Below are 11963 nucleotides of genomic sequence, written 5' to 3' on the forward strand. Positions count from 1 at the left end.
TCATGTTCTTGTGTAAATTTTATATATTCGGATTGTTATTGTTACAATTTTATTAGAAGTTTAATCCTAATAAAAACAATTTGTAAACTTATCTTAATTATTTTCTTGTAACCAAAAAAAAATTTTATCTTATTTAATTAGAAATATGATATCATACGATGGATGATCTTGTGATAAGCCCAGTCCTTATCATCCATCTAAGCTGTTAATTATATATGAAAAGATCGTTTGGCGTATTCTGAAATTACTTTGGATTTAATCTGCAGTTCTCTATTCATCTTAGAAGGTGCTTGCTCCTCTTCACATGGTAATGTTTCATGCTTTACTTCTAAAACTATTAAATTTCTGTTGCTTCTACATTGTTTCTATTTTTTCGTAATGCTATGAATCAAAGGTCTCTTCTCCTCTCCTCTTGAATTTTCCCTAGATTACATTTAGGGTTTAATTTCTATACATTGTAAACTTTATTTACCAGACATCTCTAATTGATTTACGCCAGCCACACCAAAAATTAAACTCTATTTTTATTTTTTATTCCGTCAGTTAATTTTTTTCCCCCAACTATTGCAAGGCACTTCATGTGTTATTATCATAATATTTCAATGTAAAATGTTGGGCACACACCATAATAATATCAATGTAAGACACTCATAAAAAACTAAGGAGTATGTTTTTTTTTTTTTTTGGTAAACTAGGAGTATGTTCTTATTTGTACTATTTGGTATCTCGGTATTGTTGTAACCGAATTTCAATTTCTGTAACACATACAGGGAACTGAAAAGCCAAAAGCCTGCATGGAACCAAAGAAAATAGAGAGGAGGACAAAGCAACGCCTTCCTCCTACCCAACCTTACTACCCTTGGCTTCTTTATTTCCATGGCGAGAATCAAACCTTTTGCAATATATCAGATCCTTCCAAAACATACTCAAGAAATATTCCAGAGTTAGGGGAGCGGGATAATATATGGACGGTACAATATGGATGGTTCCTTTTGGAAAAAAATAAGATAGAAAACGTCAGTGAACTAGTTCTTTGGAATCCATATAATCTCGAGGAGATTAATCTCCCACTCCTGAAACATGATGATGACTTCGATGGTTGTATTTTTTCGTGCTCTCCAACTTCAACGAATAAAGTTTGCTCCATAGTTTTATTCTCATACAGAGGAGGTCCTATTGCTGGCTATTCAAATATAGTGTTCTATTGTCAACTTGGAGATAAACAATGGACTAAAGTGGACTATACTGACGACCTTGTGAAGGCTTTAGCAGTGGAATTGGAGGGTGATGAATTGCTCGAAAACTACATTCATCGGCCTTCAGCTGTGGAACTGGAGGAGGATGAATTGCTAGAAAACTTCATTCATCTTGATAACCCAGTTTACTGCAATAATCGCTTGTATGCAGCGTCACGGTTTCCTCCTCTTCTTGTGGTAATTGAGAAGCTTGAACCACATGGACTGGAAATAAACTCTACACATGTTTTCTTGCCCGATGAATTTCCGGTTTCCTTCGCATATATATACAAATTGTTAGAATCTAACAACGAACTATTTCATATTTCGATTTCTCTTGACGAAGATAGGATTATTTCCATTGCTGTGCACAGATTAGATTTTTCTCAAATGGTGTGGGTAAGGGTGAAAAGCATTAAGGACAGAGTGTTCTTTTTATCAAGCGTTGGCTTACCTTTTACTTGTCAAGCAATCAATCCTGAAACTGAAGGAGGTCTTATCTATTTAAGCTTGTATGACAGCAACTTTCTCCACATATACAACATTCAAGACAATAGCCTGGTGATTGGTCAAACTTTCTCTAATTTACAAAAATGGCGTTATGGCTCACTCTGGTTTATGTCGGATCAAAGGTATGAAGTTTTACAATTGATTTTCATAGATTTAAATTTTAATTTAAATTAATACGGTGAAACTATATTCTATATTTGCTGTGTAGGATGACTCATTCAATCCAAGAAGAAAGAGGAAAAACTCATAGTAGAGGAGGGGAAAGTAGTGTTGCAATCCTTTCAAATGAGACAAGGGGTAGAGCTTCTAACTCTTGTGCATTTTCTTTTGAAAATATACATGATTTTTTGCATTTTCGAGCTACAAACAATTTCTTCCGTTTAAGAGCACCAGAACCATTTCAACGGAGATCACTTTCAATGTCAAGTTTTGATCATTCATGCTCTCCATTATTTGTTTTATGTGAGCAAGAAAATTTCTTAACTTTTGTGCACCCAAAGCATGGAATTAATTATAAATATAGCATGAATTTGCCTGAAGAGATGCAAGGAGGTTCTGAAATTTGCTACTCCAAAAATAGTTGGCTGGCAGTAAACAGATTTTGTGACATGTTCTTCAATCCCTTTACAAATGAAGTGAAACAACTTGCATGTGGACCTCTTCGGAATATAGTGTGTTTAGGCTTTTCACATCCCCCAACATCTTCGGAATGTGTAGTTGTTGAAATCCTTTCCAACATGACGGTATACACCACTTGTCTTAGGGAGGAAAATGGGGAGGAAGATTGGGAAGAAGCCAATTTTGAAAACGGTGACTTTCATCTCTCCAACACCAGCCCTTGTTTCTATAATGGGGCATTCTATTATCTTAGCAAGGAAGGAAAGTTGGGAATTGTTAAAGTGGGAGAAGAAGGCATATCTTGGGAACTATGTGAGAAGCCTGATGCTCCACGGTGTGCACGCACTAACTACTACAAGTGCTTTCTAGTAGAATGCAAAGGTAGTCTCTTGTCAGTATTTGAGGGTTATTTTGGAAATTGGGTTCGAGTTTTCAAGTTGAATGAGGTTGAAATGAAATGGGTGAGAGTTACAAGTCTTGAAAATCATATGCTTTTTGTTGGTAACCAATCATTTTCTGCTATGGCGAGCATTCCCGGAATGGAAAATAAAATATATTTTCCTAGATTTCATGGTGATTACATTGTATTTTATTCATTAGACACAAGAAACTATCACACATTTGAAAGTTCTGAAGTGGTGGATTTTCATTGTATGAGAGAACAACTTAATAGCGGTTGGATTCTGCCAAAGTGGCGGTAGGATTTTGGTAAGACTCTGCAGGTGTCACATGATCCTTCCCAGAGATGCTCACCACTTAGTTTGATCTTTGTGACTCTTTGAAGCAGCTAAACAAAAATAAAGCAGGCACAGTTCTTGCTGAACTTGCTTCTATTGCCCATTGTTTCAATGTTTTAGTTTTCTTGTTAATACTATTAGTATTTTCTTCCGTATACTATTTTTATGTATGCTTTTGAATTTGACATGAAGAGAACGATTCCAATAAAGGCATATATATTTTCTGAGGCAGATTACACAGTACTTTTGATGCACTTCACAGACTAAATCCTGAGGCAGTTAGAGCCAAACTATATATATATATATATATATATATATATATATATGGTAATCAACATATATATAGATGGTAATTAATTAACATGCCATTGAGGCCATATACAAAAAAGAATGCACTCATTTTTACTACAGAAAATTTCCACCCTTTCTTTATTCATCTTTGTGCATTGCCACTTTGTTGGTTTGTGCATCATACTGTAAAATCAAGAATGTACCACATTTTCTAAAGATGTCCATCAAAGAACTGTAGTAAAACCAGCACTTAATTTATGGTATCAGATCCCTTTATCTTAAGGAAAAGAAGAGCTTCCCAAACAGTGGTCCCCGGGATTGGTAGACACTAATGTTTATGGCATCTGAGACGTAGGAACTGTTTGTAATTCTTAGAAATTGTTTACAAATAATGGTTGTCTTGATGATGTCACAAACATGGTACAATACAGAATACGTATATGCCATCAATTTATAGCTAAAGATCAAACCAGAGACAAATAAAAACAAAGAGAAAAGATAGAGAGCATACTCTCATGGAACATTGACTAATTAACATCCAGTCATCGTCCTTGTATTCACATGTAGGAGCATAATTAGATTCCTCAAAACCTTCATTTTCAGAGTACTCACCTGAAAGGAAAAACCCAGATAAGTTTAATAACAATTTTTTAAAAGAAGTTAAAAGGCCAAGATTTGTCCAATCAATATATTGAATGAACCAATTAACTCACTCAGTTTTCAGATTAAGAAAAGAAATATCAAGCATAGAACATAACTTAAATTTTCAGCTTCTGGCAAGTCCATGCTCACTTAAATTTATTAGATATAAGAAAGGAACAATGCAATCAACTTAGGAGATAACTTCTTGTAGGTCCACAACTGACTAGTGATACAGAGAAGTCCCCCTCCAACTCTCCAAGTGAAATCCAGGCCTCTTTATCCGTCTTGATAAAGAACTTGATGATGAAGTGTAGGGATATAGGGCGGACTATTTTTGGATTCCAATGTATTGTATTATAATTTATAAATCTTAACACATAAAATAGATACAAGCAAGATGAATTCAGTTGGTGCTGAACCATTTTTAAGAAATGAAAATTGGCTTCTGTAACTTGAATTTTGAGACCTATGCTGCAAAGCCTCTCTTCTATAATTTTAAACAAAGTCAAGGAGAGAGCTAGCAAAACATATGAAGTATTCCATGACTTAGGTAATAGCCAGGCTTTACTAGTCATGTGGGAATTACAAGTTTTCTCTTCTCTTCAACTGGTATGCTTGGACCATTAATATATGAGCATCTCAGTAGTATACAGAGAAAGAACATATTTCGATAAAAACAAACTGAATAAGGGGAAAGAACAAGGACAAAATGTCTAAATGACTACCTTCGAGGTCAGCATCCCAACCCTTTATAACTTCTCCTTTACCTGCAATAGGTAATGCAAGTAAGAACACTAAAGTATTTCTCAAAAAAAATTACACTAGAGTCATCCATGTAGCAGAAGTTTCAGTAAATGGTGTACCAAGGCGAAATTTGAAAGGAGCTTGGTCATTAATTGCCCAAAAGACTACCCCATTTTCCTTCAACTTGGCAGTGTAATGATGTTGATATGCAACCAAAAGCTACTTATAAATCAAATCAAGTATGCTACTGTTTTTGTTTGAGTTCATATAGGTAGTCACTAAAATATAATCATTACACAGAACTACCTTAATCCACAATATGATATAACGTTCTGACAAATTTGATAGTAGCACTCTTTTACATGACCAATTCTGTCACAACCAAAAGCATGTCCAAAATATGATGTTTTTGAGCATAGCTAAGTGTCAATAAATCAACAACATGATATATTTTAACAACCAGCTTGCAAGAAGATCTGCTACAAGCTTTAGGGATGAAATGAAACTGGTGTGATTTACCTCCGCTCTTCCTCTTACAATTTGAATGTTGGAGGAACCTACAACTCTGGCAACGTGCTCCAAGAAGACGCATTGCTTGTTCATAGACGCTAGTGGCGTGCGCGACATCTCATTATGTTCCACTGAATCAAAAGTCACAAGATGATTTCGCAAACGGATTCGAAACAACACAAGAATCAAAGCACATTTTGTTCCACTGGTTTATCCTAAACTAACCAGAGAAAGTATATTTTCATGGTCAAGTTTGACTTCATTAAACCAAGAAATAACTAAAATTCAAAGTTGAAGCAATGACCACAATAAACCACACTACAAACACAATTAAAAAGGAAAACGACATAAGATTGAAACCATATGCATAGATTTCATTAAAAATAGAATTAATTCTATTTTCTCTCTTCACATGAGTCGTTAATTCTATTTTTAATGAAATTTGGACCCTTAATAAATATGTGGAGAGAGAAAATTCAAATTGTGGCGGAAATAATACTAACCATTAGATTTTATTTAAAAAAGTAATTAAAGGTCCATATCTTTCACATGACATGATCATGTGAAATTAACACATGAGGGGATCCAAATCCCTTATATGATATATATTCCAACACAAACTTAGCTCATCCATGCTTTTGATTTTCAAATGTGCAGGTTGGTTGGATCTATCATAGAGGATACTCTAACATATTTTTGAGAGATTTACCTATGCTAAACAAATAAGTGCAATGCGAAAAGACTTTCATTCCAATCCTTAAAAAAATGTGATACTTTATCAATTTCATTTGTTTTATAAACTAGAACTTTTTTTTTTCTGATTTTTTTTTTCACATATACCGTAATTTAATAAAATTTTCTCTCACTTATCACTTTTTATAGTGACTAGCCACAACTCTTTTCTATTAACTACATAATTTTCTACGTTCAAAAAAAAAAAAACTACATAATTCTCTATTCAATGTACAATATAATGGTTGCTAATGGTACTAATTAAACTAAATATACATACTTTTGTAACATTACACAATCAATAATTGTAATTTTACACTATGTTATAATTTTAAGAGTTCAATGGATATGCACTGCCGGTGTAAAAGAGTTTTACACTGACAACCGATCACAACATGCCACGTAAGAAAAATAATAAATTTCATTTAAATTTTAAGTAAAATAAAAATATATTTTATGATATGGCTGAATTCAATTTGATGACTGTGTAAAATCTGTTTAACGGTGCGCATCCATTTAATTCTAATTTTAAACAACAACTAGTGTTCTTTTCCCGTGCAACGCACGAGGAATATGTCTATTGTATTTGATATATCAATTAAATTATAAATGTGATTATGCATGTTTGTTTAAATCTTAGATAATTAGGGCAAATCTTTTAACATTCGGTTTTAAGATCTGTTTTAGAATTAAGAAATACGTGCCAACAAAAGATAACTGATGCAGTATCTTAAATAATTAGGAAAAATCTTTTAAATTTTAATGGATTATAATCTCAGCATTACATTTTTTTTATATTGTGGATCATGAGAAAGAATAAAAGGATAAATCAAGAGATTCCTGTAAATATGTAGTAAATTAGGCTTGAGACTTTTCCTAATTTAAAGAGATAATAGAAACGGTTTCAAGATTTGTTTTGGAAATAAATTTAGTAAGGAGTAATCTAGGTAAATCTTAGATAATTAGGACAAATCTTTTAAAATATGGTTTCAAGATAAAATAACATAACATAAGAGAATCTATCAAATGAAATGACACGTGAATTTTTTTTTTTATGAGAACTGACCTCAGAATGACACGTGAGATTTTTTTAGAGTATTAATTAATTTAAGATAAAAATAAAAAACCTAAATCCTAATTAATTTATACTCTAAAAATAACTTTAAAATAAAATAAAATATTTCCTGAAATTAACATTAAATAAAAATAATAAGATAAATTGAGATAAAATCAAGAAATAAACAACCTAAATCATAATCAAATCTAAAATTTAAAAAGGTAATAAATAAAGATAGATAAAAACTAAAAAAATATAGCAAACCAAAATAAAAACTCATAAAATCCTGAATTAATTAAAAAACTGAAAATTCAATAAAAATATCATAAAAATTAACTAATACTATAAATAATAAGATAAATTAAGATAAAATCATGAATTAAACAACCTAAATCCTAATCAAATCTAAAATTTAACCTAAATTGTAATCAAATCTAAAATTTTAAAATATATTTTTTTATGAAAATTAACCTAATAATGGCACGTGAATTTTTTTAAGAGAATTAACGTGAGAATGACACGTTAATAAGAATTAACGTGAGAATGACACGTCACTAAATCAGATAGAAGTTCTTTTTTTCTAATATATATTGATATTGATTTTTGAAATCGAATGAGTAAATGATGTGATGGAAAATGCTAAGAGATAAGAGAGATAGAAAGTCAAACGTGACATGATGTCAAAATTAAATGAGGTGCATGAACAAGCTTGGAAAAAGAGAGAGACCATGAAGATGGTGATGAAAATGTTTTCTTGGAAGATGTTTTTCTCGATCTTTTAATTATGATTTTTTTATTTTTAATTATTAATTTTAATTCATTTGTTAATTACATATATTGGAAATAAAATTTAATTATAAAATTGGGTTAACTCTCAAATTGGTCCCTGTCTTTGTGTCACCATCTGACCTAAGTTTCTCGTCGGAAAAATTATTGAAAAAGATCCTCTTGTTTGTAAATTGTTTGGGGCGGGTCCTCACCCGAGCCCGGGGCTCCAGCAAGTGATGATTTGTATTGTTGACTGAGATAAAAATGATTATGTTGTTTTTAAAAATTAATAAAAAAGTAAAAAATAAATTACACATATGAAAATTAAATTAAATTAACAAAAATAAAATTAAATAAATAAATAAACTAACCCTAATTTAATTAACAAAAACTAATTACCCCAAATTCTTTTTTGATCAAGAACAAGAAAATTCATTGTGACTATAAATGGACAAGTTATAAATGCAGCAGCATGCTTTTCCCTGATAACTAGGCTGAGAGAGCACACCCAAACCAGACCACATTGAGTCTGTGAATTTTGATAGCAACAATGGCGGTGAAGGTTTACGGCGCGTACTACCCTTCAGCTCAGAGGGTGCTGGTGTGTCTCGTTGAGAAGGAAATTCAGTTTGAGACACTCCCTCTTGATGCCTTGAAGCAAGAGCATCAGGATCCTCACTACCTCAAACTCCAGGTTCAATTTTTCACATTACCCAGTTCAATTTGTGTTGAATTTCTTACAATTTGTGAAACCCTAACATACTATTAGTTTGCTGGATCATTGGATTGTCATAAATTTGCTTTGTTTTGCAGCCATTTGGAAAGATGCCTGTAATTCAAGATGGTGATTATACCCTCTATGGTTAGTCAATAGCCCCTTTTTTTCTTGTGCCAATTTGATTAAGGATTGATGATTTTGGTTTTTAATCAACATGTTAGATTGGGTGTATGTTTAGATTTTCATTGAACTCAACATTCCGCGATCAAATTTCAATGTTAAAATCTTGTTTTTCCATCAATGGAATGCTAGCCGAAAAATCAAACGGGCACTGAATGTGTGTTTGTATTTACGTTCAAATTTGCTAAAAGCACATTCGCTGCAATGATACACTAGACATGGAATGGTCGATAAAGCACATTCAAACTGCCTTGGAATGATCCCTGATCCCAATTCATGTGTTACTCTGACTAATACTAGATTGATTAATTTGTCTCAAATGTGTTTTTAATCCCAAATTTCATTTCTTTATCTATCTGCTAATGAAGAATAACCTATTTATTTGAGTACACTGAATGGAAACAATTTTTGTGCAGAATCTCGTGCAATTATCAGATACTTGGCAGAAAAGTATAAGAACCAAGGGACAGAGTTGTTGGGGAGGACAATAGAAGAAAGGGGTCTGGTGGAGCAATGGCTTGAAGTGGAAGCACATCAGTTCCACCCACCAGTCTTGTACAACTATATCCATGATTATTATGGTGCTGCTCACCATCTGCGTCTTAATGACGACTCAGAAGTGGTTAAAGTGAATAATGAGAAGATTGCGAAGGTGCTGGATATATACGAGGAGAGGCTGTCAAGGAGCAAGTACTTGGCTGGTGATTTCTTCAGCCTTGCTGATCTGAGTCATCTCCCATTGGGTGCATTCTTGTGGTATCCAAATCCGCGGGACGAAGAACTGGTAGAGAAGAGAGAGCATGTGAGGGCTTGGTGGGAGGATATTAGCTCTAGGCCAGCTTGGAAAAAGGTGCAACAAGCATATCAATACCCTGTGTTTGGGGATCCAAATTTTTGGTAGACACTCAACACCCAAAGGAAAAAAAAGGAAGAGAAGAGAGGAAAATGATAGATGTACATGTGATCTAATTGGAACAGAGGGACTGAGAGAACAATTAACTGTATCTGGAGTATTGTTCTTGTTGGGTGTTTAAAATTCTGAGATTTTTTTGGATGACTGTACCTACATTCCAACCATCTCAAGGTATGGATTGATGAAAATGAAATACCTTTCCTGTCACATGCTTGTCAATAAAATTTAGGCTCATGCATAGATTCAAATCCATAGTTTAATTTCTAGTTTGCTGGCGCGTTCTATTCAAATTAGTGAGTTTGCATATTAGCTGAGTATAACGCCAATGACTTTCATCTCAATTCATGATAATGCTTTGGTTAAGTATATTGCTTTGGTTAAGTATATATACAGGACCCAACATGTTATGACATGCTCTGTTGCTTATCTATATGATTATCATTTCCTAACTTATATTTTTTTAACTTCTCACTCAAATATCACCAACTTATATAGTGTGTAATACTGAGCTTTGCATAAACTCTAAACGATCTTATTTATGATACTCAAAGTGTTTTCATTCTAAGGCATTTGATTACAGACAATGCTCTAGTGGTTTTTAAATGCTTTCAATACATGAAGAAGATGATTATTGGCCAAAATGATATGATGGCCTTAAAATTGGATATGTCAAAAGCATATGATTGGGAGTGAGCCAGCTACATAATGGAGTGCATAGAGTAAAAAAATGAAACAAAACAAAACATGATCCTTCCCTCATATGGTCACCACTTAGTCTAATCTATGTGACCTGCTTAAGGAAGCTTAATCAATGTTTTAGTTTTCTTGTTCATACTATTAGTATTTTCTTCCTTATACTATTTCTTATGTATGCTTTTGAAAAAAAATTTATAGGAAAATGTTAGTTATTAGTAAATTAGTCATCCTCAGGGTTTGGACCCTGGACCCTTCACCCTTCATCCCACTCCACTCTTATGTCCCTAGCTCTTACCACCTGAGCTAGAGTCCGTTAAAGAGGGAGTAGGCATACTTAATCTTAAAACAATGAATAGATCACACCGGATTTTTGATGCACTTCAAAGATTACAACCCTGATGCTCGTGTCATTTTACATTTTCTTTTTGTAGACGACAATATTCTCTTTGGTAGAGCATCTATTCAGGAGGCAGAATGCCTGAAGGAAATCCTAGAAACCTATGAGCGTGCATCCGGGCAAGTGGTCAATCTTGACAAGTCAATGCTTTCAGTTAGCCGAAATGTGCAGCAAACCAGTTTTGATGAGCTTAAACAGCTATTGGGAGTAAAGGCAGTGGAAAGCTATGACAAAGATTTGGGGTTAGCAACAATCATTGGTAAGTCGAAAAAACAAATTTTCATCTTTGTTAAAGAAAAGGGTTTGGAAAAAACTTAAGGGTTTGAAGGAAAAATTTCATTCACGAGAGGGGGGGGGGGGAAGTGTTAATTAAATCTGTAGCTCAAGCTATCCCCTCTTATGTCATGTCCTGTTTAGTTTTACATGATGGTCTTTGTGTAGATATTACTGACTTGATCTCAATTTTTTTCTGGGTGGAGTTGCTTCACGGAGGGGTTTACATTGGAATAAGCTTTGCAAAAACAAATTAGAGGGTGGTCTTGGCTTCCGAGACTTCAAGGCGTTAACTTAGCTTTGGTAGCAAAAAACTGGTGGAGAATTTATTCCAAGCCAAATGCTTTAGTAGCAAGAGTCTTTAAAGGAGTTTACTTTCAGGGTGGTGACATGTGGGGGGCTATAAAAGGCTACAGACCGAGCTACGCTTGGTCAATTATTCAAAAACCGAGATGGGTCTTCGAAAGAGGAGGTTTGTGACGAATTGGGAATGGAAACGGTGTTAAAATTTGGACGGACAACTGGCTGCCAGGAGGATCTCCATTGATTTACCGTCAAGATTTAGTGGAGGAGATGAGTATACAACGGATCGAGGATTTAATTGAACCGCAATCTATGAGGTGGAATTCAGATTTGGTGGAACAAATATTTTTCATCCAGGTACATTGCATCATATTTATGCAGTGCCTCTAGCAGCTCATGTAGGTGATGATGTTCTCTGCTGGCCTTTCACAATGGATGGATGGTACTCAGTAAAAACAGGGTATCATTTCATTCAACAGGCTTGGGAGGGAGATGCAGCCTCATCATCATCTTCGACCTCCTTCTCTACGCTGCAATGGAGGAGATTTTGGAGCTCTAGTGCGTTGCCCCGTTGCAAGGAAATGGCTTGGAGGTTGGTCTGGCTTTTTGCCCGTGAATATGGAGCTAAGACGTAGGCAT

The 11963-nt window shown here is 34.0% G+C and overlaps 2 protein-coding genes across 2 annotated transcripts; one reads left to right on the forward strand and one right to left on the reverse strand.

Moving 5' to 3' along the window:
- Nucleotides 1-3664: 3664 nt before the first annotated feature.
- LOC130726524 (auxin-induced protein IAA4-like) lies at nt 3665-5534 on the reverse strand. Its single transcript, XM_057577803.1, has 3 exons — nt 5297-5534; nt 4759-4800; nt 3665-4003 (listed from the first exon to the last, which is right to left on the reverse strand). Exons 1-3 carry the CDS (start codon nt 5367-5369, stop codon nt 3849-3851), a joined length of 270 nt encoding a protein of 89 aa, XP_057433786.1. The 5' UTR covers nt 5370-5534; the 3' UTR covers nt 3665-3848.
- A 2773-nt stretch (nt 5535-8307) lies between these two features.
- On the forward strand, nt 8308-9862 carry LOC130726703 (glutathione S-transferase F9-like). The gene is made up of 3 exons (XM_057577999.1): nt 8308-8538; nt 8658-8706; nt 9159-9862. Exons 1-3 carry the CDS (start codon nt 8395-8397, stop codon nt 9641-9643), a joined length of 678 nt encoding a protein of 225 aa, XP_057433982.1. The 5' UTR covers nt 8308-8394; the 3' UTR covers nt 9644-9862.
- Nucleotides 9863-11963: the final 2101 nt, after the last annotated feature.

This window comes from Lotus japonicus, chromosome 6 (assembly GCF_012489685.1).
Source record: "Lotus japonicus ecotype B-129 chromosome 6, LjGifu_v1.2".
Classification (NCBI taxonomy): Eukaryota; Viridiplantae; Streptophyta; class Magnoliopsida; order Fabales; family Fabaceae; genus Lotus; species Lotus japonicus.

What these genes read in the sequence shown, in the direction of transcription:
- LOC130726524 (XM_057577803.1), bottom strand. Translation starts at nt 5,369, where the DNA reads ATGCGTCTTCTTGGAGCACGTTGCCAGAGTTGTAGGTTCCTCCAACAT. An exon ending in TTGTAAGAGGAAGAGCGGAG is followed by an intron (nt 4,801 to 5,296) that starts GTAAATCACACC and finishes TACCTATTGCAG; the next exon opens with GTAAAGGAGAAGTTATAAAG. An exon ending in TTGGGATGCTGACCTCGAAG is followed by an intron (nt 4,004 to 4,758) that starts GTAGTCATTTAG and finishes TTTTCCTTTCAG; the next exon opens with GTGAGTACTCTGAAAATGAA.
- LOC130726703 (XM_057577999.1), top strand. Translation starts at nt 8,395, where the DNA reads ATGGCGGTGAAGGTTTACGGCGCGTACTACCCTTCAGCTCAGAGGGTG. An exon ending in CTCACTACCTCAAACTCCAG is followed by an intron (nt 8,539 to 8,657) that starts GTTCAATTTTTC and finishes TTTGTTTTGCAG; the next exon opens with CCATTTGGAAAGATGCCTGT. An exon ending in TGGTGATTATACCCTCTATG is followed by an intron (nt 8,707 to 9,158) that starts GTTAGTCAATAG and finishes ATTTTTGTGCAG; the next exon opens with AATCTCGTGCAATTATCAGA.